The following is a 27,976-nucleotide window of genomic DNA, read 5'->3' as shown; positions in this document are numbered from 1 at the left end:
GTGCATGAACTGACATCAGGTGATATGAAAGATGTTTGCGGTGATTAATCTATAATGGCTCATTCGCCATGCATGTTGCCATTAGATGCTGCGTAGTCAACAAGTGATTAACATACTTGTGTGAAACAACCCATAGCCTTTATACTGAATGCTGCGACACTTGTCTGGAAACCCTTCAGCTTGCAGCGTCTTGCTCCTAATGTGTCCATGAGAGAGGTTATTCTAGAGAATAAAGCACTCTGAATGTGCTCAGATGAACTCTTCTTTACTTTTGCTTCACATAACCCTGCAGCTATTTAAGGAGCAAAATGTAGGACATTCTGCCTCACCCATTGTCCGGTGGGCCAACAGCTGCTAGAATCATGTTTTCCACCACTAAGGGAAGGGCAAAGACTCTATGGCCCCACTCACTGGCCAGAGAGCTGACAGTCCTGGGTTCTCCACAGCCAAAACAGAACTTCTGCCAGAACTTGCAGTTCTTCTGGGTGCTGTAGCAGAAGGCTCTGTAAGGACAATCAACACCAATCAACAGGGTTAAGTGGTAGATATTTTTCTGAACTCTTCCACTTCAAGCTGCAGGCGGAAGGATACAGTTTGAAGAATATGCAAAAACAAACACAACCCTTTCCCATTAGAAAACTGGTGCATCAGGCAGAAGCCTAGTCCAAACCTTTATATGTACAGAGAATCTTATCTATGAACATTAATATCGTATTCTTAAGTGTTATGGTAAGTTAAAAGTAGTTTTATTTGGTGCAGCATTTGTGAAGGGAGAAATACAAAGCATTTGGGACTCTTGTTTTAATGCTGCTTTATTCCAACAGGTTTATTTTATATGTTAGACCCTTGACAGTTGTATTTTTATTGTTTTAATGCAATTAATTATATCCTGTCTTTCTACAGTGTCCAAGGCAGCTAACCAAAATTACATCAAATTAAAAATTCAAAAAAATATTAAATGAGAAATAATAATTCATATTGCTATTTTAAATGCATGTACAGAAGTATAGTGTCCCAATCATGGGAAGGAATAGTCCTGCTCTTTTCAGACCATACCTGGAGTACTGCGCCCAGTTGTGGGCACCACAATTTAAGAAAGATATTAACAAGCTACAATGTGTGCAGAGGAAGGCAGCCAAGATTATCAGGGGTCTGGAAACCAAGCCTTATGAGGAAGGGTTGAGGGAATTGGGTATGTCTAACCTGGTAAAGAGGAAGCCAGATGACCCTCTTCCAACTCTACAATTCTGTGATCCTGTGCTCATTGGACACAATCCATTAAGCCCTTTAACTTTTCTATCAACACCAAGTGACACTTAATGCTGAGTACAGTGGTACCTCGGGTTACATACACTTCAGGTTACATATGTTTCAGGTTACACACTCCGCTAACCCAGAAATAGTGCTTCAGGTTAAGAACTTTGCTTCAGGATAAGAACAGAAATTGGTCTCCGGTGGAGTGGCAGCAGCAGGAGGCCCCATTAGCTAAAGTGGTGCTTCAGGTTAAGAACAGTTTCATGTTCAGAACGGACCTCCGGAACGAATTAAGTACTTAACCCGAGGTACCACTGTATGTTGCAATTTATCCCACCACTACCCAGAATGATGAGCACGTGTATGTTTTACAATCAGTGCAGTCTTGCTGTAACCTTTCAGGCTGCTTGTGTTTGTGGCTCCCATGTTGGATTAGATGGGCCATTGGGCTGACCCAGGAGGCCCTTACGTTCTTACGAGTTCTGTGGCAGAGGCAGGAGTCTAAGCCCATGACATCAAGGCCCTTCATCCAGCTATTTCTCTTAATGCTGTTCTTACTTCAATTCCAGGAGTACAACATGTATGGCTGGTGGGTCGGAGAGCTGAACAGCATGGTGGGGATTGTGCCAAAGGAGTATCTTATGCCCGCCTACGATGTGGAAAGATGAATGGCGGTAAGACAAGGCTGAGTTTGTGTCGTTGGGCAACGATTGTGGCGGATCTCCTTCAGGTTTAATCGCCTGCTATGGGACAGTTCTGCTGTATGGTGCTTTACAGTCACCATATGATGCTCTTGAATAATTGCTACTCACTTCAGTGGGGTTGATGCACTAGAACAGGCATGGCCAAACCTGGCCCTCCAGATGTTTTGGGACTACAGTTCCCATCATCCCTGACCACTGGTCCTGTTAGCTAGGGATCATGGGAGTTGTAATCCCAAAATATCTGGAGGGCTAAGTTTGCCTATGCCTGCACTAGAACTTGCCAGAAAACTGTTCTCAGATACGTCTATCTCTCAGAACCAAGCTACACATTATAATAAATGTGTGGCATGTGTTTTTAAATAGCAGGTAAGCCCCCATCCTTGATCAATTTGAATCGGGGCCTCAGCACAGGCTGAGGAGTGGATTAACCCTTTCCACTGCAGTGCAGTTCCAGTTAAAATTCTTCTCACCTCACAAACTACTTTTTGTTCCAAAAAGAAAAATGTTGTCCCCCCCCCCCGCCCCACTAAATACCTATCACTCCTGCTATAGTACTGAGATTAGGGGAACCTGCAGCTGCTACTTAAAGACACTGACAAATTCAAATATGCACTTAGCATGTAGTTTGGCCCTCACTCCGTTGCTCTTAATGGCACCTGAAATTCATCACCTGAAGTGGCTGACTTTTCTCATGGCAAGTCAAAAACTTTGAAGGAACTTTCCTTTTGCATTCCTCAGCTGCTTGCCAAACAATGTTTCAATGTTTCATTCAAAGCTGCTTGCTTGAATGTTTCATTGGCTGATAAGTCTTCCCTCAGAGGTGCCTTGGAGTTAACTGAACTGCACTTAAGATAATTGAAACACATAGTGTGATTTTAATCAGCCACCAGGAGGTGGTGCTGTTACATGTGTTGAAGGGAATGCACCAGCTGGGGGAAAAGGTGAAAGAAGGGATGCTCCAAAATGGTGGACAGTTGGCAAAGAGAAAATGGAGGGAAGCTCAGCAATTGCTCATTTGTATTCTATAACTTATCTGGTTCTGAAGATCCCTAAAGATCTAGTCATTGATGAGAGGCAGAGGTATTATATGGTGTATTCTCAACTATAGAGAGAAAGCAATTTTACTTCCCTTTGCAAATAATTGTTTTGTCTAGGCAGAGATGAACTGTTGGGTAATTAACTGAGAATCAGCCACCTTTCTGTTCTGCCTGATGAAAACTATTGAGCAACTCCAAAAGATAGCATATTCTCACAGCCATATAAGCTGGCCCAATATAATTGTCATAATATATAAACTACTTTCTATGTTTGTTAAACCTTGGTAATGACTCAGGTCTTATCTGCTGTTTACTAATGGGAAAGTGGCTCTGTGAACCACTGGTTTGTCTTGGGACAGTTGTTTTTAGGATGGGACTACAAGAATGATCATGCAGTTGTTGGTTGTTGAGGGTTACCCCTGTCTGGCAGTGCTGCCCACGGATCTGGAACCACAGCCCCCGATATCAGATAGCAAAGGAAAGAAATCTCAACCATGCTCAGAGACACTCCTGTCTCTATTATATATGACATATTCCAGGTCTCTGAACCCTGGCAAAAACAAATTCTGAGGCTGTGTTATGATAAGATGTGGCTTAAATTGAACAGTGAGTGGGGAGATGCATATCCTTTCATTATTGTAGATGATATTCTCCAGCCCAAGAGCAGGCTGGGTATCTGAAACATTAACAGAGAGTTTGTTAAAAAGGCACTGCACGCAATGTTTCTTGATTGTCTTTTTACATAAGCCTGGATTAAACCTGGAGGAATATTGTCTCTGGCTCCATCTTCTGGCCTCTCCTTTCTGCTGGAGCAAGCCAGGAAGTCTCCACATTAGGAGAAAGCATTAAGAGTCATTAGGTGAATTTTGAGTTAAGAGTGAAGTGGAATTCAATAAGGTCATACTGTGTTGGCAGGGAGCACATTTATACAAGGCAAGGCTAGGGGAGGAATAGCTGGTTAGACAAAGGTGCTAAAAAGATGTAGGAGTCAAGGTAGAAGAACAAACTATATCAAAATACAATTTTAAATTTTACTGAATTAGTGACCAATCTGTAGCGTGGGTGCCACAAGTAGCACAGGCAATTGAGTCTCATTGGCCTGACTGTAGCATGGAGTCAGGTCTGATTTCCTGCCTGCTCCCCACACTTAGAGGCAAGGCCACCTCAAGGCATGTGAATGGGGTGCAGTGTATGCTGCAGTGGAATTATGAAATACTTTGGACTTTGCTTGGGTGCCCTAGTCCAATAAATTGGCCACCACTGTTTAATTAACTGCAAGGCTAGCTCCATGTTTGCTTGGACCTGGGTACCAGATTTGCTCAAGCAAAAGCCCACTACTCTGTCACAAGCTGGATCCTTCATCTAGTGTCACATGCCACCCCCAATCTCTACACCAGTGTGAGATTCCAGGTAGCTCCTGATGCTCTTTACTGAGTCTGCGTTTTGCTTTTATGGTTATATGGTTATATGGTTTATGATACATGGTTTATATACAACATATATACAAGTGGGTCCTGCTTCCTCCATAGGCACATCAGCATCCTTGCCCTGCAGCTTGCCTTGCTCCCTCAAGTCACACCCCAGCTTCACGCTGGTCTCTTTTAATACAGGCAGAAGTCCCACTGCCTTTGATCCTCATGTGGTGTGAATGACTCATTACCCTAGGCAAACACCTCAAAGGGAAATTAGCCTGACTCAATTATTTTCTAACACGTGTTAATTTCAACTCACGAGGTGTCTAATACACAGTTTAGGAAGTTAACTCCCGCACATGCTAATTAAAGGATTTGAAGTGCCTAGTACACAGCTCAAATGCACACATGGATCTGTCTTAAATGTGCATGAGTCTGGCTGTTTCCTGTTTTTAATACTGCAAGCCTTAAACTCTAGCACCTTCAAACCTGTAACACTTTCCTCTGATATCCAGAGTCCTGAGATTACAGCAAGCAGGTGAGCAGGCTATGTGCCAGATCTGCTCAGGTCACTTGCACACTCCTTAATTTACCCTCCCTGCTGGTTTCCCAACAGCCAAGAGTGGTGAGTTGGAAATTATGCCAGGTCTGGGACTAAGCTACATAGGTCCTTTAAACGTTTATGAGCCCTGGGCAAACTGTTCAGCATTCCTTGTGCTGGTGCCTTGTGGCAAGCGATTGCCTGTATTCACTGTAGGTTTTTCATTCCAGAAGGAAATTGGAGGCTTTCTTCGTAGAACTTGAAATTTCCAAGCGGGGCTTATTTTGTGAACCAAGAGCAGAGGGGCATCCAGCACCCTAAGGCTGGATGTAGTGGGTTAGTTACCTAGAGCGAAAACCCATTTTTGAAGTTTGTGTTTCAGACACACAAAACAGCAAGTCCAGGACCTTTTGTGTGGAGATTGAGTGATTTACAATGAGCACAGGAGTCACCAGACATCACAAACGGAGGGGTCCACATCAAGACTGACGAAATATTGTCAATTAAAAAAAAAATGGAGTGGGAGGGTCTTGCGGAGCAACAAAAAACCTGGGCTGAATGTGGGCTGTGGGTTGGCCACCTTATTGATCATTCTATTTTCATAGTTTTTCCTCCCAAATGACCATCTTCACATTTATTTTATGTTCCTTCCTAGATAACCTGGGTCTCATCTCTTCCCGTCCCTTGCATTGTTGATGCAACAGAAACACTTCCTAGAACCCCTCTTTGCTATTCCTAAGAAAAATATGTGCACACGAGATGTCCTCAACCCACATTAAATCTGCTGCAGAATCACAGTCTCCTCTCCTGTTGTTCCTTCAGCCTTTTCCATTCTGAGATAGAGTTCCTCACACTCTAGAGACTTTTGCTCTAGTACTTTTCCCCCACTTGGCACATGCTCTTGTTCTGCAGAAGGTGGCCAGACATTCCACATACATGATGGTGGGGGCAGTACTTGCTTTTGCAGAACACTCAATGGGGAAATATGTTGACAATATTTCGGAATAAATACTTCTGTCATTTGCTGATTAGAAAGTGTTTATTGTGCTGAGGTTTCTCTCTCTCTCTCTCTCTCTCTCTCTCTCTCTCTCTCTCTCTCTGTGTGTGTGTGTGTGTGTGTGTTTATCAGCTAGTCAAGTTTTATTGCTTTAGCCAAAGGCCAAAACATGCAGTACAGAATACAGTATAATTAGAATAAAACTCCCAAATCCCAGATAAAAGTTATGAGGGAGGCAGAAGAGATTCCATTTAGAACAGAGTAATTTGGATTTTATTAATGCTTAAAATATTAAGTATGCTTATAATAAATACTTACTACTTACATTAAGAGAAACATAAAGATTGAAAGACAACTGGTAAAAAAAGAAATAAATGTTTCATTTTTGTTGCTATTCATTTATTGCAGCATCAGAGGTGGGAATGTGTTTTAATAAGAAATCTGGCAGACACACACTCACCTATAGTCCTATAGAACAGGCTGGTATATTCCAGCTGAACACACCTCACAGCCTTGTCAGCAAGCTGCTTGACTGACCTGTTTTCTTCAAGTCCCAGGCAGGCAGCAAAGACAAAAGGTTTATTGAGCCCCTGTTTGGCTGTCATACATGGCTGCTCGCTGTCTACCTGGATAGGTCACAAGTTGGACAGGCTAGCTATAAATATAGCAATACTATATAAAGGGGGGGAAATCCATCTGATTTACAACTCATGGGTAGGTATTTAGACCAAACTCCTAGCCCCCATCTTGTTCAAGATCTAGCTTTTTGCTCCAAAATCTGATGAAACCCAAAACTGATCTGCTTCAGCTTTAATAATGCAATGTAAAATGCCACTGCAGGCGATTCCTATTTTCTAGAGTGATAAGTGTTGGACTTCAAACTTGATGTGCACGGGAGCCCTTTGCCTATGGATGGAGAGTGTCTTGCAGATCTTAGTGGAAAAGGAGAATTCTTTGTGCTGCTTTGCATGCTAAAGGTTCCAGGGTCAATTCCTGGCATCCCTTGGTAGGGCTGGGAGACACCTCAATCTGAAACCCTTGAGAGCTGCTGGCTCAGAATAAATGTTGCAACTAACACACCCAGGACAAGTGCATGGAAGGTCGCCTGCCTACACCTGGATCTCTGGGATAAAGGTGGCAGAGCCCTCACTATCTGACACAATGGATCTAGTTGTGTGAGTTTTATTAAACTACACCTCAAGGGTGTGACATAGCTGAGCTATGAGACTGCAAAGCATCTGCCACACCGTGATGCCAGCCAGTGGAAAGCTGTTTCTCTTCATATTTCAGGTGTAGAGGTCATTGAAGCCACAAGATGGCGGTAGTTAACTGCTCACCTGGTACATCTAAATTCTCAGTGGTAGCAAACCTGGAGTTCTTCCCCTCCCACACTCCCCAGGGATGACATGGGAAAAGGTAGTGTTTTAGTCTTTCATGTTGACAAATCCAATGGACCTGCTTCGTGGATGAAAACCTATGCTGCGACCTGCACACAGCTTACTTAAAATCCACTGAAATAAATAAGATTCTTGGTAGGCCAACTGTGTGCAAAATTGCAGCCTTACATTTGGTTTCAAAATGGCTCAACTGAAACTAACTGGGGAAGAGGAACGACTTAAGCAAATTCCTCTAACTTGAATTTGCATGTAGGACTTTGCAAATGATTTTGTTTCAACATTCGCTGTTACTAAATTTCACTTGGCTTTCGTGGGCTGAGGAAGAAACAAGGAGAGCAATCTAGTCCCATTTGATCACGGCCAACACACATAGGGCTAAAAGGAGCTTGGATTCCTTTTCACCTGTATCATTGTCTGAACAAGAGTGGACATGTGTGGAAGTGACATGGCACAAAATAGGTGTGCTGAGTGCACTTCCCACATTCCCATTCAGTCCTCCAATTCTGCCTGGGTAACTTGCTAGTAGCATAAGGGAAAGGGAGATAGGGATATGAGATGCACACACAGAGCTACCATTCATCAGATTGCCTTGGTATAAATCTGGCAAGCTTCACATTTCTCCCAGAATCTACCAATGGGACGTGAGGTTTAAGATTTTAAAATAATCCTTCTAAGTCATATTTGAAAGCAAAATTGCAAGTTTTCAGAAATTCTGACATTTTACCAAATTTCAGTTTTAGAAAATGCAGAATGCAATTCTTTGAGTAATGTGAACTAGACTACCTACATGTCAGTGTGGTGTAGTGGTTAGTGTGTTGCTCTAGGACCTGGGAGGTCTGGGTTCAAATCCCCACTCAGCCATGGAACTCACCAGGTATCCTTGGGCCAGTCCTAGCCTAGCCTGCCTCACAGGGTGGTTGTGAGGATAAAATGAGGTGGAGGAAAGCTGTACACCACCTTGAGCTCCTTGGAGGAAAGATGGGATATTGAATGAATGAATGAATGAATGAATGAATGAATGAATGAATGTATCTACTAGAAATCTTATATAAAGTAACTTCTTCATGCCATCATCCTTTCTAGTGTTTATGTTTAAGTCTCAGGATTCTAGCTGTAGGATGTGTGGGGCTGAAATTAGCAAAATGGGGGAAAGAACTTCTATCCTACTAACTAGGACCCCAGTGGTTATGGTTTCCTACCCAATACTCTTTGCACATTTGGAGGCAGAAATGAGATGCTGTCCACAGGATGATGGAATGGTGAGTGATGTAGATTGAAGTTCCATGTTCACAGATTGATTGATTGATTGATTGATTGATTGCATTTATATCCCACCTTTCTCCTGATAGTATACCATTGATTACAACTTGCTTTGGACAAACAAGTGGTGCATTTTGCCATCATGTCCCATTTAATTTCCCTGAGACATCTACTTGTCCACTTTGCAGACAGAATGCTAGATTACATGGGCCCTTGGCTGGGCGCCATGTTGTTATTACGGCATGGTCTTCTTGACAAGTGTTTGGTAGAGAAACTGGAGGAAACAGGAACTCTCCAGGGTGCTGAAACATGCATAAAATAACCCACTATCCTGTTCATGAAAACAGATTCCTCTTCTTACCCAGACTTTAAAGTCTCTTCATATGATGTGCAATAACATCCACATCAAAGATGGCATGTATACTGCAACATATGAAATTTAATGTACGTTTATTTCACATAAACACAAGCACTCTCTTGGCAATGCTTTAGATTATTTGCATCAAGCAGGGGGACTAAATGGCTTATAAGATCTTAGCCAACGTAGCCTGGGAAATTTACTTTGGAAAGATACTGATAATTCTGTTTTAGAGCCTTACAATCTCCCAGAACTACATTTCCCAGAGTTCCTTGAGAGAGGGAAATCGTAACAATTGATTTAAATAGAAATATAGTCAAGCTTTTAGAGGGTTTCCATAACATGGATACAGATTGGGCATTAAGAATGGGAACATTCAGAAACCAGAATGTGTAGAATGTTCAACCTATTTGAACATTACATCTTCTGAACTCAGGCTAGCTACATTGTGAATGCAACTATTTCAGACAGCAATTAGAGAGAGAGAATAAGTAACAATGAACAAAAATCCATTAACCAATCTCCTTTTTTTCAGTATTTCAATAAAGAGTTATGAGTGATTCAATATAAAAGGTCAATTGTTTCCCATTTCATCTATTTTGTTATGTACTGAATTCATTTTTAGAGTCCAAGCAGATGTTTAGTGTTTATGTTTAATACTCCAGTAAACATTGCACTGTGCCAGGACGTGTTCTGATTTGCTGTTATCCTTAGCTTTACTGTGGTCATAAGCTGTGTCCACAACTCCACATTTACAAAAAAAGTTATTTCAGACTTGAGTAACTGTTACAGCTTCAACATATTCTGGAAACTGGAGTTTTGTGAAATAACTGAGAGGCATTATAAAAATTCAAGAGCACATACCAGCCAGGCAATGACACTCAAGGAGGGTATGAAGTAGGACAGAAGCAGGGTGTAGCTTGGGGACAGGGGTTATAGCTTGGAGGGTGTTCCTGAGAACCAGATAGAGAGGTCCCCCATCCCTACTACATACACTTGACAGCAAACACTGATGTAGTCAGAACAGCAGAATTTGGAGGCAGCAATGCTTTGGAATCCCAGTTTCTGGAAACCACAGGAGGGACGAGTGCTCTTGTGCTCAAATCCAGCTTGTGGGGTTTCCCAAAGGCATCTGGTTGGCTAGACCAGATGGGCCATTGGCCTGATCCAGCAAGCTCTTCCTATGTTCTTATCTACACACTTGGAGAAATCCAAAGGCTGGCAGAAGCACACACCATCTTTAGGATGTTGACTGACCACTGTTGGAGGAGGAATGGAATGAAGTATCCTTGACAAGGGCATGGCTGGTTGGAATCCTGAGCTTTGGCATGTCCCACTTGTACTTTTAATTATCAGATCCTGTGGCAAAAAGCAAGTCAGGGGGGAGCCTGTCTTCTTCAGCATACTCAGTGTGTGAGCTTCCCCAAGGCATCTGGCTGCCTGTTATTTGAAGGCAGTGCTAGGCTTGATGGTCCTTGTGGTCTGACATTTTAAGATAACAGTTCAGTTCTTACTTTGGTGCAGGACATAAACAGACACAATCCTGCTGACAAGGATGGTCCAGTTGCAGGAAGGAAGGAATTTACCGCTCATTAGGAAATATTTGCCTACAGTTTCTGTAAGTCCAACTTTGCTGCCACAGAGACCACTTGGGCATGGAGAGAGATGAGAGAGGCACCTGGCGGGGTTATTAGCAAACTTGGAGTTCATCCTTCTGCAGGGACTGGTTCATAATTACAGTCATTTTCTAGCTGTGCGATGAGTGTTTCATCAGGGCCTGCCTGGCTCTGTCTCTCCAACCCTCATCAGTCACTAGAAGGGCTCTTTAAAGAGACAGCAGCTCCACCACCAGCAGCCCTCTCCCTCTCCATTTCTTTCTGAACAGCTGTGCTTTAATTGGGAAGACATATTTGAACCTCTCAACTCACAGGAGGCAGGGATCGCTGCCTACCGCAAATTGTTTGCTCTTCTCCACAACTGTGTTGCCCAGCAGAGGAAAAATAAAGGGCACAATTCACCAAGAAGTTCTCCCGCAAAAGCTCTATTGAAATAAATGGGAGCACATCTGGTTCAGTTCGGTGTGGATTGTGTCCAGTCTGATATTCTTGTAAATCAGCTCCCAGTATTCCAACTCACACTCCCAACATGCTGTCATATTCTAGCATGACCAAGACTCAGAACACAGGGCTGTCTTTATTCTCTGTGGTTCCCATTGAGGGCTGCAGCATCAGCAGTGGCTAAGGCAGGGAATTGGCAAAATGACTGGCATCCGTCTCCTCCCTCTGCCCATCAAGGCTTACTAGCTCTCAACAATATTTAGCATGCACACAGCACTTTTGTGTCCACATGAATCAGCCTTGTTAGGTAGGTTAGTACTATTAATCCCCATAGTTCAGGTGTGGGGAGCTGAGTTTGTGTTTCCACAGAGTTTATCGCTGCAGTGAAATTTAAACTAAGGTCTTCCTACTTTGCAACTCAAGTCTCTAAGGCACTTTGCTACAGTAGCTCCTAGTGATAATGTGAATAGGGGAGGACAGATAATAAGCCAGGAGCTTTTTGGACAGAAGCTGTTAGTTTTCCACCTTGTTAAAAATAAAAATAAAATTAAAAATCTACTACATAGGAAATCTTTATAGTGAGTGTAACTAACCTTTTTGGCATGGGTCACATTTACACTTGGCCAGCGCAGATCTGCTGAGAAGGGTAATCACCCCCTCTCCCTCATGAAATGGCTGATATGATTACGTAGGCACTGTGCCCTGCACAACATTGTTTCTGCTTATTTTTGTCTCCCTTTTTGCCACTGCTCCTAAACTTGGTTGGTTCTTAGAGAGTGAAATGATTTTATTTTTTTAACGAGGCCAGATCACACACCCCAAACTGGGTATTAGCCACCCCTGCTCTATAGATCCACTGACTTGAGCAGTACTGCCTCCCACCATCCAAATGAATTGTAAGAATCTTTTCTTAAAACTTTCCTATCATCTCATGGGAACAGATCATGTCCTGCACCCAGTCATCTGACTCTAGAGAAGGCTGTGTGCCTAGGCTACTTCACACTTTGGGCACAAGCTTAGCATATATGGGCACAGTGGAGGCTGGACCATAAGGGCAAACAGAGCACTGCTCCACTAACCTCCAGCCTATCATTAGCCAGCCCCCACTTGCCTGCCTTCTTACAAACAGAATAGATACACTTGTCACTCACTTTGGCTCCGCCTGCCTCTGATCTCCCTTGTCTTTTGCCCTGCCAGCCCCCATTACATGGACATCTCAAAGAGCTGAGCCAGGGAGTTCTGCATGCCTTATCCCTTTGCAATGTGGGGTCTGCTGTTCTTCATGCATAGATTGTATCCTCTGCACCAAAGCTATGGTGTGAGTTTCGGCAAAGCCCAGATCCCTGCTCTGTAATATAAGACTCATGTTGACCTTACTCAAAAAAATCCTAAAAGAACAGCAATACCGTATAGTTGACAAAGTACTTTGCATGTGGAATGGCAACATGCAGGAGTGCCAACTTGAGAGGTCCCAGACCCCTCAAATGTTTTATTGTGGGGTCTGAAGCCCCTACAGCCCCTAGGAGTTGGCGCCTATGGCACCATATAAAATGATTAGCTGTACCAAACTGGCAAGCTGACTGCAATGTGGGTCTCTTCTCATCTCAGTAACACAACTTCACGTCTATAGAGTGTTTCAAGGACCTCATGTGTATGAGCTCAGTAATCCTTGCAACTCCCTAGTAAAACTGGTCAGTGCTGTTAATCCCATAATGCAGAGGGTTGCCCATAGCTAGTTAATTAACTTTGAAATCATAAATGTGAATTTCTCATTTTGGAACTAGGCATCTCTTGGTGTTCCCACAGCCTTGTAGCAATTAGCAAGGCACTGTGGCTCGAATGAGTAAAGTCAGCCAGCTCCCTCCTGCACATTTGTAAGATAAGCCTCTGGAAGCAGATCACAGGAGATAAATTCCAGTAAGGTCTGAATCCTTCATCTCCCTTTTAGGAACCAAGCCCTGGGCCCAAGGAGGTCCCCATCTATATACAGCTAGTATCCCAAGCAGTAAAACCAAGGTAGCACTTCTTTTTTGTTGTTGTTGTTTTAAAAAGGGTGGGCTAAGGCTCAAATTAATGTTGGAGTAGATAACCCTTGGGGTCCCTTCCAACTCTACAGTTCCATGTTTCTATGTTCATTGGCCTGGAAGCCTTCCCTTCTAATACCAAGATTAGAAGGAGCAGACTGTAGGTTCTTGGTTGTGAAGAAAAGGCGCTTGAAGCATATGCAGAGTGGCATTCATCTTCATTATTAATTTGTATCATGGATGGCCAATGTAGTGCTATCCAACTGATGCTAAACTCCAACTTCCATCTGCCCCAGCCAGCATGGCTAATGGTCAGGAACGATGGGAGTTATAGTTCAACATCTGGAGGGCTGTGTGTTGGCTATCCCTGACTCATATGTTGCAGGGTCAAGATTCCTATTCAAAACTGTCTCAAATAAAGCTCTGCTTCAAGGTCATCTTGAACTTCCCCTTTATTTTAGAATATTGGACCCAAATTGCAGTGACTTGATGGGGAGGGGTAATAGTAGCAGGGGTCCCCCTGCATATTCTAATTCACATGCTTGTGCGGCTGCAAATCCAGTGCTGAAAGGACGATCTGCAGTCAGCCCAGTTCAAATAGAGCCTGTTGTTTTTTCTTGCCGTTTTTACTTTTGGCAAGAGGTGGCGCGTGGAGAATAGGGGTGCAGGATTCATGTCCAGGCCTTGATAGGAAGAAGCATCTCTCCCGCGTCTCAGATGGCTGCCCACATCTCGATCCGCAGCTGCCGCCCGCAACCCTGAGCTTAATGAGCCTGCAGTAGGCACAGCACTCAACCTCTCTCTCCCCCCCTTTTTTTCCCTTTCCCCCTAATCACCACCCTGAAATTCCAGGCTGCTGGCAGGCACAGCAAAAATTACTTCCTCCATTAAAAAAAAAAAAAATAGGCCAGGCGCCTGCCAAGAGAAACTCGGAATGGAGCAGAAGGCAGGGAGACTTGGGGAGCCTTAATGGTGCTCCGCCAGAAATCCTGCCGGCAGCAGGGAAAGAAAGAAAAGAAACAAGCCAAGAGAGATGTTTGCAACTCCAAGCCTTGACCCGGCTAACAGCTTGCAGCTCCAAGGGTGTTAATCCCCACTCCCCAGTCTCTCAGCAGAGGAAAGAGCAAGAGTTTGGAGGAGCCAGAAAGCAAGAGACAACCCTGCAACAAAACAGAGGGAGGCACTCTCCTCTGGGGGCAAATTTTGGGGCTCCCGTTAAAGGTGGAAGGTAGAGCAGTCTGGCCAGCAACTTCTCCAGTGCAAACCCCACTGAATTGAGAGAGAATAGTTTTGAGTATGTGCAGGATATATATTTTTCCCTCCCTAAATTGCCAACCAGCATGGTTGGATTTGGAATAAGCCCATGTCGAAAGTGCGATAGGCACAATCTGTGCTGAAGTGATCCAGGGAGCCTTGAGAAGGAGAAGGAAAAGGCAGCACTTGAGCTAAGATCTTGTTAAGAATCAAGGAACCTCCAGGCCGTTAGTCCCTTACAGGAACTAAATGGATCTCTGCACAGCAGGGAGGCTAAACCAGCTTTAACCTAAAAATAAAGCCTGCAGATGTTGATATTGCTGTGGCACTCCTGCAGAGAACCATTTCCTTTAACACATTCAACCCTGCACATTTGTACTACACAATTTCTAAAGGCAAAGGGCGGCTGCACTTATTACTACAATCCCTGCCTTTTAATCCTGGCTGTATTGAGACTAGACACATTAAATGGAATTCATCCCAACTCTCATCAGCCCCAGCCAGCATGGCCAGTGATCAGGGATGATGGGAGTTGTAGTCAAACGGTTGGAGTACCACAGGTTCCCCACACCTACTATGCAGACTTAAAAGGCACTCAGTATGCTCAGAGGGTTTCTTGTTCAATGTTTTAGCATTACATTCCTAGCTTTGGTCCTCCTGTTGCAAACATGCCAGAGGCTCAGCGCTGCTGAATCTCCCCTCAAGGTCTCATTTAAATTCTTGGTTTGTGAAGCAACAGGCACCAGGGCTCACTTTTACCTTGTCTAAGGTTTGTTAGGGACTGGCTGCCATTTCACCATGGGGAAGGAAAAGGTGTTCTACATACCCAGGACTCTCTAGCCAGCTCACAGTTGTAGAGTGAAAGTATCAGAGAATGAGAATCTAGTGAATGCTAAGATAAATGTTACATTGCTAGATCAAATCAAGATCTACATAGCCTAGCTGTCTGTCTCTAAACAGTGGCTAGCCAGCTGACTTTGGAAAATCTCAAGCAGGATGCAGAAGAGATCACCATTCCTCACTTGCCCTCAGCAGCTGGTAGTCAGATATGCTGACCCTGAACATGAGAGGTGCCATTCAGCAATCACAGCTCATAGCTATACACACATAAATTAGTATACTCCCATTTTGAACACATGTGGGTTCCCTCTTCATGCTGTGAGCACCTTGTTTCCTATGCCAAGTAGGTAACACCCGCCCCAACTCAGGATAGGAGCCATTCAACTGCACAGAATGAGGTGGTAAGAGTTCTGAACTGTACTACTTCAGACTGCAGGTGGAGGGGGCTGGGGGAAAAATACTCCCCCACTTAGAAATTAAGACTTCCTGCATGGAGAAAGCTAGCATGTCAATAACTTAAGTGCAGGCCTCTCCTGGCAGTGTTTCTGTTCTTCTTCCAAGGAGTTGCCTTGGTTGTTTTTGCATGGAGAAACAATGGAAAATGAGCATCATCAGCACCTATAAACTGAAGTGCATCTCTGGACTCTGCCACCTCATTCTGCTATGTGCCTGGAAGCCAAAAAGCCATCAACACATTCTACAAAATGTCTGCTACTGATTGCACAAACTTTGGTTTGTCCTGAATCTGTAGGGCAATATAGATACTGAAAGTGTCTTTGGCCTGAACCTGGGCATAAAATGAAGCCCTGCCTAACTTGCACTGGTTCCCTACTGGTTGTCTCATCATCTCTCTCCAAATACACTCGAGAAGAGAGAGAGCACCATGCGGAAAGGGGAGGGAAGACTTGTGTTGAGTTTTCAGGAGGGTGGGAAATCAAATCTCCGAACAGCTCCGAATGACTGTCTGGAAGCTTCGAAAGCTGAGCTGGCAAGGGCAGGTGGTTGCACAGCTGCGCCATTTGGATCATGCGCTCTCATCAATATTCATGAGGCAGCCCGGCCAATCAGGAGAGTAGCTGTCATTAGTGAGCATCTGGCTAGTGAGGAGAGGTTTATTCTGTTTTTGTTTTTTGAAGTGAACTTCTTTTGACATTTTGAGAATTTTCCTCTGTAGGTTTCAAAGTCCTCTTTGCCCACCCTCCACCTGCGCATTTGGCTTGATCCCTTTTGCGGCGCACCAGGCCCAAAAGCCCCCTGCAATGTAAAGCCATAACTAAGGAGAGGCAGAGGAGATGTGAAATTTGGGGGCGGTGGTGAAGGGCCTCCAGAGGTATCGCATCTCAATTTTTTTAAGTAATAATGAGTGCCTAGTCTGATATAGCCTCAGCCGCATGACTACTTCCTACAGTGCTCCACTAACTTAAGACTCTAACAGAAGACAGCAAGACTTGTGTCAGAAGTACTTGTGTCAGAAGTAGCACACCAGCAACCCCCTTGCACATGACCTTGGGTTCTTTTGGCACCAGAAGGGCATGAAAAGGAGCCATGCTGCAGCAGCAACTATGCAGTTGAAATAACGTAGAGGGACTTACAGTGGCACCTTGGATTACATACGCTTCAGGTTACAGACTCCACTAACTCAGAAATAGTACCTCGGGTTAAGAACTTTGCTTCAGGATGAGAACAGAAATTGTGCTCTGATGGCGCGGTGGCAGCAGGAGGCCCCATTAGCTAAAGTGGTGCTTCAGTTTTAAGAACAGTTTCAGGTTAAGAACGGACCTCCGGAACGAATTAAGTACTTAACCCGAGGTACCACTGTAAATAGATACATAGTACATAAAAAGGAGCCATGCTGCAGCAGCAACTATGAAGCTGAAATAATATAGAGGAACTTAAATAGATACATATCACTGTCCCTAAATGCTCAAAGCACTTCATATACATGATCTCATTAATCCTTAGCATCCCTAGTAAGGAAGACCAGCATTATTATCCCTATGTTACAGGCAGAGAGGCAAGGCCAGTGAATAATACCATCTCTTAAATCTACTTCTTGACCAAGCTGAAATTTGAACTGGGGGACTTCTGTCTCTTAACTACTATGCTGTGCAGCTATGAATCATCAAGTTGAAATAGACTAGAAGTCCATTTGGGTGTAAATCCCTACAAAACAAAGTCACGTATCCAGCAACAGCCCAAACACCAACATAATCCAAAATACCACGTGCCACAAGCAGAGGCCAGGTTCGTGACAGAAAACAGCTTACTAAGCAAATTATGGCTGGTTGGGGCTGATGGGAATTGGAATTCAACAACATCTGGACAGCCACAGATCCCCGAAAGCTGCTACAAGATTTTTTAAAATCCCAGATTCATGACCTATCCCACTTGCCAGTAAAACCTTTTCCTACCTCCAGACATATCAGTCTTTCAACCGAGGAAACATATCCATGCCAAGTGAAAACTAATTGACAGATCACCCCATCACCAAAACACTATCCTGTTTGCCCCGATATCATAAGAGACCTTCCCTGTTTTTGTATTCAGGGCTGCCCATTTTTTATGCCTTTAGTGAAAGGTTAACCAAAACCTTACCAGGGACACTGGAATCTCCCATGTCTCCTAAATAATAATAATATTTAACCTGGATTGGCTCTAACTCCTCCTATTATAACATGCCCCTAGTCAAGCACCTGAACTATCCACTGGCAATCCATGCATAATATGATAGGTGCTATGAGTGTGGGATGAGGTTAGCAGAGGTTATTCACGAGGGAACTGCATTTTGCACAATGTTTTACCTTTGCCTCAGATTAAAGCCCTGCTTGTAAGAGAAAATGTTAAATCAAACATTCTCAGGTTGGGTAAAAAGCAAAGCACTGTTAATGGACATCGCCTGGAAATGTTATCCTTTTTTATTTTTGCAAGTATACACATTTCTGAAAATTCACATATACAGTATCTTAGAGGATGTTCTCTCTGTGCACCTGTTGCAGCAAGGGATCTCCTTCTCTGTGCTGCAATCTGTGGCTGTTGGAGAGTGTGCATGAATGAAACAAATTCCCTTCCTGCTTCATCAGTACTCAAGGGGGCGGACTCTGATAAAATGGGACAGACAGATGCCACTGACCACCCTCACATGGATGCTCCCATGATCTCCGTGCTATAAGATCCTGCAAGAGGACGTGCCCTTCCACCACCACTTGTGAAGAGGGCCTTGCAGTTTACATCCTAAGGTCAAAATGACTGGAAAGTCAACAACTGGAGAGATGTATATCTGAACTTGGCCTGTCTGTTGATGGATGTAATAGGATATTCCATTATTACTTTCTATACACACCATTCTATATACACCACCAGAACTTGAAAGAGAGGACACTTGCTTCTTTTGCTCTTCTGCACCCTCCTCAGTTCCACATCTAAAAAGAAAATATGTCATAACTGGGTGGCAGACTGGGGAGTGGGAGAATGAACGATTAAAAGCAACGCATGACCAGAGCTTTTCAGGTGATAGCAGTTCTACTTGCATGTTTGTTTTACTGAGTTATTGGGAGAGAAAGAGGTCTGAAAAAAAGGTAAAAGCACTTTAACTGAGGAGTTTCTCTGCCATTTCAAAACTCAAAGCCCACAGACTGAATCTGCAAGTTACAGCAGAAAGCACCCAGACACCAGAGTTGATGTTGGAGGGCAAGAAACTTCCCAACTTTCATTAAAAAGGGTTTTCGGGGAAGTGTATGGGTATCACCAGAAGCCTAATTTCATAGTACACCAAACTTTGAGAGGCAATGGAGACAGAGGAGAAGAAACAGCAAAAAAGAAAAAGTAAGAAATGTTTCACGCAGGCCTCCCAGCCTATTTAAGCCCATTTCTTTTAGCTCTGCATTATCTTCTACCCAAAGAAGAATGGGCAAGTCAGGGGATCTCTGTAAGATCTCTGGTTGGTCCACTGTCTGTGCAAAGACAATTGGAAGGAAATTATCTAATACCCTCACAAAGATACACAGTGGTGGGGCTATGGAGGGGTCATCTTATTTCTAGAGCAGATGATGGGTTGCATGCATCAAACACACAAGAGCATTACAGAATAACTTCCTCATTCCCCCCTCTATGTTCTTAACGCTCGCACCCTCTAACCAGAAGAATCAGCTCTGGTGCTAATGAGCTGGCGAGGGTGCCCAGCCACTCATCCCAGCTGCATGCAGCTCCACCAGGGAACCCCAGATGTGGGCTTGGCATCCACAGCCAGCAGGTGGGCTCTCTGGCTCTCTGTAACAAAGGAAAGTCCAACCCCAGGCGAACTGTTTTTGACACGCCTACAGGGTAACCAAAGACAGCTGGGCCTCTGCGAGAAACACGTATCAGCGATGGAGAGGAGGAGGGAGAGAAAGGGAACGCAGCCAAAACAAAACCGAGCAGCTTCCTGCGTAGGACTGTTTGCCAAAATCTACAGAAGGTGGGATAAGAAGTGATAGGCTGACATGCCCTTGCTGGAAGCCAGCTCATTTTCTACAAGGCAGGATCAGGCTGCAAAAACAGGAGCTACATCATATAATTTACAGCTACTGCAGTATTCCTAGGCGTGAGCTTCAGCTTCTCGGGCCTTGGTCCAGGCTGGTCGCCCACTCAGGTCACCAGTTACAGCATAGGAGTTGGACCCTGGAGTTTTGACAGGCAATGCAAGTTCCAGGAAAGGGCTAGAGATGAGCTCCAAGCACATCCTGGACAGAGCCCTTTTCCTTCTTGTTCTCACTGTTCCTTGACAAGGTCAGCTGATGCTACGGAGTCAACGGGCAGTGGCTCCTCTTCCTCAGAATCCGGGCTCTCCAACTGGCTGTCTTCCATGCTGATGTCACTCCAGTGAGGGTGAGATTCCACGGAGCTTTTGGAAAAGAGGGTTGGGTTTCAAAACAAGGAGGTAAGAGAAAATTAGGGTTGGGTTTCAAGAAAAAGGGGAAGGCAGAGAAGAGAGATAATACTTTGTTGGAAATCTTTGGTTCCTTCACAGAACTATACATCCCAGAGTTCCTTGGTTTGGAATCAGACCAAACACATTTACACCTACACTGCCAATGTATCGTTTAAGACAGAGGTGGGCAGATGGCACATCAGGATCTCCTGGGAGAGCTCTAGGTGATTTGAAGTAGGTCAGCAAGCGTTTTTGGCTTCCAATTGTTTAACAATGGCAACAACCAGATAACTCCCATCCACCACCCCAGTTATTAAGAAAGCTGGAAAGAGGGCACAATAAATTGTGTGTGTGTGTGTGTATGTGTGTCCCCGTCCCCCCGTTCTGGTACTGAAAACAAATTTCTGACGACAGATTCAATTTAATTCCAATGGGGGTTTTTTGTACCTGACTCTGATTGGTAGATCTTGGGGTTCTAGTAAAAACCAAAACAGATCCTGCAAGCATTACCTCTGCTCACCCCTGCTCTGAGAAATATGGTTAGGATTGCCCCATTCCCCCTTCCCCCATGCACACAGTTGCTTAGAGAGACAAAGCACCACACTTTAAAATGGCACACCCAGGAATCCTGTGTGATATGGAAGAATGTTTCAGTTCATCTCTTGGGAAGTATGGTGTAGCTGTTTTGACTGGTCAAGAACCATAGCCAGTCTAACATCAAAGCACCGCTGTGAATTAAGGAAGAGCGGGAGATGGAAGAACAGCACACAATTGTAGATGAGCAGGAAAATACTGCAGAAAATACTGTACTCAGTAACTTAAGCCTCACTAAACACACACACACACACATATTATAACAAATTCAACAAAACTATATCTGAAAGGGGAAAAAGCTTTCAAGACCATAATTTAGTTCACCCCCCTTTGGCTCAAAACCATAACCATTTTTTTTAAGATTACAGGAAATGATGAAATCCAACTATTGAAAAAGCCTGTAGTGTGGTGGTTAATTGCTTGGTGATGTCTAAGCCTTGCCCGCTTGATTAAAGAGAAGGCTGGTGGCACTTGATTGAGGAGGAGGTGCAAAGCATGGTGTTCCTGGAAACTCTGGCACTACTCTACTTTTTCTGCCCTGTCTCTGGTTTCCCATTCAAATATTGACCTTCCTCTTCCAATCCAGCTCTCTTTCCCCCAGATGGGAACTGTTTTCATTCTGGATTCACTTCAGAGTTTTCAGCATCTAGTACAAACTGCACCAACAAACCCAGTTCCGATTACCTGCTGCTGCAGTCCCCTTTGGCCAGCAGAGCGGAATGGCTGTCCTCTTCCTGCACCCAACCACAGTTTGACATGGCATAATGGAGAATGGCATCTGTGACGCTCAGAGAGCCCCGACCCTGGACGCAAGCTTCAATCTCTGGTATAGAGAGCTGGCTCTGGAGGAAGAGGTGCAGCTGGCTATCCGAAAGCAGCACAACATTCTGTACCACCCTTGAAAGGAAAATTGAAGGTGGTAAGTACCAAACCAAAGGGACAGCAAACTGGTAAGCCATGCTTTCTGTACAAAAGAGCATTCCCTCGGACTTCTTCCCAGATCAAGCAGCCCTTCCTGCCCTTCTCTTCCACATAGCCAAGTCTTAGCTTTCGGCAGGCTAGCTAAAGGAGTGAGAGATAAGCCAAATGCATGCAAACCTCTGCCCTACAAAAGAGAACAATCATAGGGTTCAGTGAAGGCTGCCACTGCTGTCTACCTCCAAGCATCTGCTGCTCAAAGTGACAACCTCTCAGCCTAATGGTAGGGACGGTTCTGTTCCGCCATCAAGTTAAGACTTCATGGGAGTTGTATTCCAGCAGCCTGGTCATGTTGTTCAGATGCCTGGTTATCGTCTTCCAAAGCAACTACTCTATTCCCAGCTTAAGAATGGAAAGTGTAATGAGGTTTAAACAAAAGAGGTTTAAAGACTCTCTCAAGGCAAATCTCAAAAAATGCAGTATAAACACTGACAACTGGGAAGCACTGGCCTGCGAGTGCTCCAGCTGGAGAATAGCCTCTACCAAAGGCGTCATGGACTTTGAAGAGGCACAAACTCAGGATGAAAGGGAGAAATGAGCTAAGAGGAAGGCACATTTGGCAAATCCTCACTGTGATCTACTCCCGCCCGGAAACCTATGTCCCTGCTGTGGAAGGATGTACGGATCCAGAATTGGCCCGCACAGACACACTGTTAAAACCATATTCATGGAAGCAGTGGCAGAGCGTGTGCCCGCGCTGCCCGGGGCAGGCGCATGGGGTGTGGAGGGCACCCTTCCATGCACCACAGTTCAAGGTAGGAGAGAGGCAGGGAAGCTGCTACCCACTCTCTTTCTGCTCTCTGCTGCTGGGTCAGGCCTGGGTCAGACGTGACCCAGCGAGAGAGCCGCTGCCACTGAGCATGAGGTGTGCCGCAGCTGAGGAGGGTGGGTGACAGTGCTGCCACCCACTCGCCTGCTCTCCTCCTCAGGTCAGGCCTGACCTGGGGGCGGAGCTGCGCCAGCCCCAAGCGCTGCAGCCAGGGCGCAGCTTCTGGCGCAGAGCCGGTCTCCAATGAAGGAGCCTGCTGTGGGGGTGCCCGTTTGCGCCAGTGTGGTGTAGTGGTTAAGAGTGGTAGTCACATAATTTGGGGAACTGAGTTCGCGTCTCCGCTCCTCCACATGCAGCTGCTGGGTGACCTTGGGCCAGTCACACTTCTTTGAAGTCTCTCAGCTCCAATCACCTCACAGAGTGTTTGTTGTGGGTGAGGAAGGGAAAGGAGATTGTTAGCCGCTTTGAGACTCCTGAAGGGGAGTGAAAGGCGGGATATCAAATCCAAACTCTTCTTCTTCTTCTTCTTCTCTCAAAACTGCACCCAGGGCCATGGCACCCACGGCACTCTCCACGCTATGCCTTTGCATGGAAGACAATCTTACTTAGCTACGAGTGATCCCACAGTACAGTACACTACAGTAGGGCTATAGGTTCCCCAACCTGATCTAACCCATTACTACTTTAAAACATGTTGGAAGTCACTTTGGGTATTGTGGCAGGGTTTTTTTAAGTGGAAATGTAAGGTATAACTATTCTTTAAAAATATAATGTTTCTCAAACTGTTATTTCCAACAAATTGCTTGAGATACCTGGAGAATACTCAGGTTGAATGATTACATCTGCACACCATCTTTGTAGAGGCCAGGAAAAACACAACACATAACTGCTATGTTGTATTTTCCACATACTGAAAGACAGCACCACAGAGCTGGCATGTCTAACTCTCCAAGTTTTAAAGGGCCATGAGATATACAGGAAATTGCCTTATACCAAGTCCGACCAATGGTTCAGTACTGTCCACTGACAGTGGCTCTCCTGCGTTCAGGTAGGAGTCTTTCCCAGGCCGACCTGGAAATAACAGGATCTGAATCCAAGACCTGCTGCATGTGAAGCATGTACTCAACCACTGAGCTATTGCGCTTCCCCTGACAGCAAAATAGAGCACCTTCCTTGCAGTGGGGATCAGCCAAGTGGAGGAAGGGAGGTGTTGCCCTCCCTCTGCTCACTCTGGGCTAACTGCTGCTCACTCCAACTACATTTCTAAGTCAGTCTCCACAAGTGAGAGCCGGGATAGCAAAGTGAATGTATTGGACTAGGAGAAGACCTTCCACCGTAAAGTCCTCTGAGTAACCCTAGGCCAAGGCACCCGTCTCTCTCTGGCCTAGGCTACCTTACAGAAAGCTTTCAAAGATAAAGCAGGGTGACCTCACCTTACACCCAAAGCTTCTTAACAGGAGGACAGGATAAGAATTAAAAAAGAAGTGCAACTGAAGCTAAACGCACTTATCCCAGGCCAGAAGGGGAAAAGAAAGGGGCAGATTATGGGGAATGGAACACATTAATGTAACTGTTCATGGGAACGTTCTTTCTTATGGAGAAGCCCAACATATACCCACATTTCTGCCAAATGTATGACAGCATCCAAGCACATAACTCTGCCCTCCCCCACCTTCGTTCCTACTTTCTACTCACTTCTCCAGGAACTGCTGAAGCCCTTGCCTCCGCTTCTCAATGAATTCATCAGTGCTGCCTGCAAAGAAGGTGGACTTCCCTGGAAGTTCTGGGACAGGCCTGAAAGATTGGGGAGGGGGCGTAAGAATGAAGACACTCCTGTCAAGTTGCATGCACGTTAATAGGAAAAGAGATGCTTCCAGTCTCTGACTATATTCCAAGAGTTTGTTGTGCACTATTGAAAAGGGATCCCTCTGAAAACTACTAGCTCTACCAGCTACCTCCTGCATTTTGCTCTTGTCAGGAATGAAAATGACTTCCAGCAAACTCTCACACGACTCCTTTGATTTTGGCAATGAAACTGGCAAACGCACATTAGTGAAATGCACATCTTCCACAAGCCTGACAGGAGCTGTTAGCGCATGACGGGTCCCCTTACGAAAAACTCAGCATTTCTGCAAGGTGAAGCTGATGTCTTTGAATGGTCCTCAGCACTAAATTATCAAGCTGGGTTTACAGAAAAGTTATGTAGGTTCCAGGATGCTAGATCAGTATCAGAGCAGATGCTAGATCAGTATCAGAGCTGGGCTCACTTGCAAGTGAGTAGATGTAACATGAACTTTGCAAAAGGTAAATTGCAAGCCTCTTCTAAGTTCTAACAAAAGAAATTGACATATAAAGCAGCCTTATTCAGAAGGTAGCTATTGCTCCTTCTTGCCATTAACATCTCTGACTGGCAGCAGCTCTCCAAAGGTGTCAGGCAGGGGATCCTTTTCCCAGCACTGTTACTCAGATCACTTTTAACTTAAGACGTCAGGGAATGAACATGGGATCCTCTGCATGCAAAGCATGCGCTCTCCCAATGAGCCACTCTTTGTTAGGCACATTTTAAAGGCTTCCATTCAAACAAATGCATTTAGAACCCTCAGCTAGTTTTATTTTCAACAGAGCTATATTGGGGCATAGGCCCTGCCTATCCTGGTGATGTTTTGTGGGTACAGCAGGCTTTGAAAAGATTGCCATTTCACACTTACACCAAGCCGGCATTTTTCTGCAGCCGTTTCTTCAGCCACACGAACTCACGGTACCGTCTGCGTACACAGGATGTCTTGGCTGTAAAGGCTTTGCTGTTGGTCTGCATAATGAGAAGAGAGAGTGTTGCTCTGAGATTTCCTGCCCCCCCCCCCTTTCATTTTCTTATCTCAGGCTCTTTTTCCAAGCTGTCTCCCTCTGCTGGCCATTTTGTTAAAGCAGCACTAGCATTATACTGTAGACACTTTGTGCCATGAAAACTGGAAATGCAAACTTTTAAGCATTATGATGACCGAACTAAAGATTTAATTGCCCCAACAGGTGAGGCTGTGTCAGCAAAGAGCATGCTTGCTATTTGATTTTTTTGGTATTAAAAGAATGGCCTTTTTCTCTATAATGTCCTTTAACTATTAGCAACAGATTTGTTTTTCTTACATTTCCTTCTGCCTCTCAGAGAGGTACCTACAACTGAGCCCTCGGAAATGTGACTATTATTATTATTATTATTATTATTATTATTATTATTATTATTTGATCAGCCAAGGCAGACAGTGGGATGAGAGCCCAAATAAAAATTGCCTTAGGGGAAATCAGACCAAAGATTCATCTAGCCTAGCAGTTGTCAGTCAGATGCTGCAGGAAAAGGTAACATGAAGGGTGCATTGTGCTAGCCATCCCTTATTTATCTACATGATCTGGTGGTCCAGCCTCTAAACCAGCAGGTAAGGTCCCCAAGGTAGTTTGACTCCCAGCCATCCTCCACATAATCCTCTAATCCAGAGGTGGCTAGCTTCTGTTTTCTCAGAGGCCACTCTGTTATAGCCTCACGACCAGCACAATCCCTGGATTAGGGTTGTAGCTTAATGGCAGAACATCTGCTTTCTACATAGAAAGTTTGAGATTCAATCCAAGGCATCTCCAAGCAGAGGCAGGGAGAACCCTGTCTGAAACCTCGGAAAGCTCCTGTTGCATGCCAATGGAGACAATAGTGAGCTGTGTGGACCAATATAAGGTGCCAATGGAAAGTACCCATGACTCCTAGAAGTCTCTTTCAGACTTCTTTGCACTGCAGCCTGGAGAAGGGAAGAAGTCTTGGCTCACTTGTGCAGAGCTTTGGAAAAGGTAAGAAACAAATAGCAGGAGAATTCCTGCTGTCTCTTGCCTTCTGCCTGCCAGTGATGCAAAGTTGACTTCTCTTCCAAATTCTGTGCAGTTGCCAGAGGGACTGGAATACAGGCAGTTTACTCTCACTTACACAGCAGTTTGAAAAAGTAGCAGAGGTGGCCATTTCAGCACCAGGCGAAGATGGCTTTGTTAGAAGAAGAATTTGTTCTACAAATGTTTTCTACATGAGATGACAAGCCATATTTCCAGTCACTTTAGCTGTTGCTCTTTGGACCCCTTCCAGCTCCAGCTTTGCCATACTTACATGGAGGAATATTTTGTAGTCCACATAAGAGTTCCAGGAGCCCTCGTTCTGGACACGAGGATCTTGGACACGCACAGTGGTCAGCTCCTGGGCAAGAGGATAGAGGGGGTGGTGGAAACACATTCAAAAGTCTCCAGTCCCAATACTCCTCCCCACGGCCTCCCATCCCATACCTTAAGAGGAATAATGACTCCTAGCCTGAAGAACATCATCTACAAACAGAAACTGTTTAAGCAGATAGAAAAAAAGCCTTGCTAGATCACACCAAATGTACATCTACTTCAGCACCTTTTTTCAATGATGGCCAACCAGAGGCACCCAGGAAGTTGAAAAGCACAGGATGGAAGCAACCACATTCCTTTCTTTGTTGCCAGCAACTGATATTGTCTTGGAACATGGAGGTAAGGATACCTTCAAGTACCAGGTGATGTGGATGAAGGCTAATAGATGTTAAAAGACCTGTCCTCTGTCCAGCCCTGTAAATGAGTACTCTTTATAAGAAGAGATTTCCTTGTATCCATTCTTAAGCTGCCAGCTAACAACTGCCCCTCCAAACAACAATGGTGTTTGGATGTACAGAACTCTATTATGTTCTCCCTTCATTTTCCAATAGGTAGATTCTAAGGTATATATGCTCTGTCCCACTTCTTCTGAAAGGAGTGGAGGGGCTGGTTGAATATGAATCCACAACCTTATTGAGAAAGAAAGAAAGAAAGAAAGAAAGAAAGAAAGAAAGAAAGAAAGAAAGAAAGAAAGAAGAGAGGAGGAGGAGGAGTTTGGACTTGATATCCCATCTTTCACTCCCCTTAAGGAGTCTCAAGCAGCTAACAATCTCCTTTCCCTTCCTCCCTCACAACAAACACTCTGTGAGGCAGTGAACCTGAGAGACTTCAAAGAAGTGTGACTAGCCCAAGGTCACCCAGCAGCTGCATGTGGAGGAGCAGGGAAACAAACCCGGTTCACCAGATTATGAGTCTACTGCTCTTAACCACTACACCACGCTGGCTCTCAGAAAGAAAGAAAGGTCCTCCAGCTCACCAAACCGCACAGCCTCAGCAAATAATGAAAGGCACAGCCCCCTCCATTGCTGGCATATGGGGGCATGAGTTGAATCCTTGGGGCAATCTGAGGGAAATCATGGTGACTAAGCAACTGTGTGCCACACTAACAGATTTTCGCGCTTGAGCCAGTTGAATCTGATTCACACAAGCAAGCTGAATAAGTGGGAGGTGGGATGGAACACAGACTGAATGGCATTCCTGACCCTACGGGGATCCGCGTACAGTCCTGTGTACCAAAGCAGTTGCGCACTGAGCCTTCCACCCCCACCCCACCCGGTGATTCTTTAGATTAGAGCATGTGGGAGTTTGGAGGGGGGGGACACAGCAAACAGAGGGGCATGAATCTTTTGTGGTTCTGACCCAAACAAGCTTTTGGTTATGAGACAGTTCTTCCATTC

General features: G+C 44.8%; 2 protein-coding genes across 8 annotated transcripts in view; one reads left to right on the top strand and one right to left on the bottom strand.

Annotated features, from left to right (window-relative positions):
• Positions 1–5,983, top strand: part of SKAP1 (src kinase associated phosphoprotein 1) — a 339,196-nt gene extending 333,213 nt beyond the window's left edge. For all 6 annotated transcript variants that reach the window (XM_082197361.1, XM_082197363.1, XM_082197362.1 and 3 more), the window contains 2 exons: positions 1,824–1,927; positions 5,602–5,983. In XM_082197361.1, coding sequence (XP_082053487.1) covers positions 1,824–1,922 — 99 coding nt within the window. In that variant the 3' untranslated portion in view covers positions 1,923–1,927; positions 5,602–5,983. The remainder of the gene's footprint in view (positions 1–1,823; positions 1,928–5,601) is intronic.
• Positions 1–26,956, bottom strand: part of SNX11 (sorting nexin 11) — a 30,482-nt gene extending 3,526 nt beyond the window's left edge. The window contains exons 1-5 of one of the 2 annotated variants that reach the window (XM_082197412.1): positions 26,518–26,939; positions 25,091–25,191; positions 24,078–24,176; positions 21,320–21,532; positions 18,028–20,014 (exon numbers count right to left, since the gene is read on the bottom strand). In XM_082197412.1, coding sequence (XP_082053538.1) covers positions 19,882–20,014; positions 21,320–21,532; positions 24,078–24,176; positions 25,091–25,191; positions 26,518–26,640 — 669 coding nt within the window. In that variant the 5' untranslated portion in view covers positions 26,641–26,939 and the 3' untranslated portion in view covers positions 18,028–19,881. Of the gene's footprint in view, positions 1–18,027; positions 20,015–21,319; positions 21,533–24,077; positions 24,177–25,090; positions 25,192–26,517 lie in introns of those variants that run through there. The other variant, XM_082197413.1, reaches the window with a different exon arrangement.
• Between the last annotated feature and the right edge of the window lie 1,020 nt (positions 26,957–27,976).

Source organism: Podarcis vaucheri (genome assembly GCF_965113315.1).
Source record: "Podarcis vaucheri genome assembly, chromosome: 13".
Taxonomy (NCBI): Eukaryota; Metazoa; Chordata; class Lepidosauria; order Squamata; family Lacertidae; genus Podarcis; species Podarcis vaucheri.
Note: the sequence above shows the minus strand (reverse complement) of the source record. Positions and strands in the feature narration are given on the sequence as shown.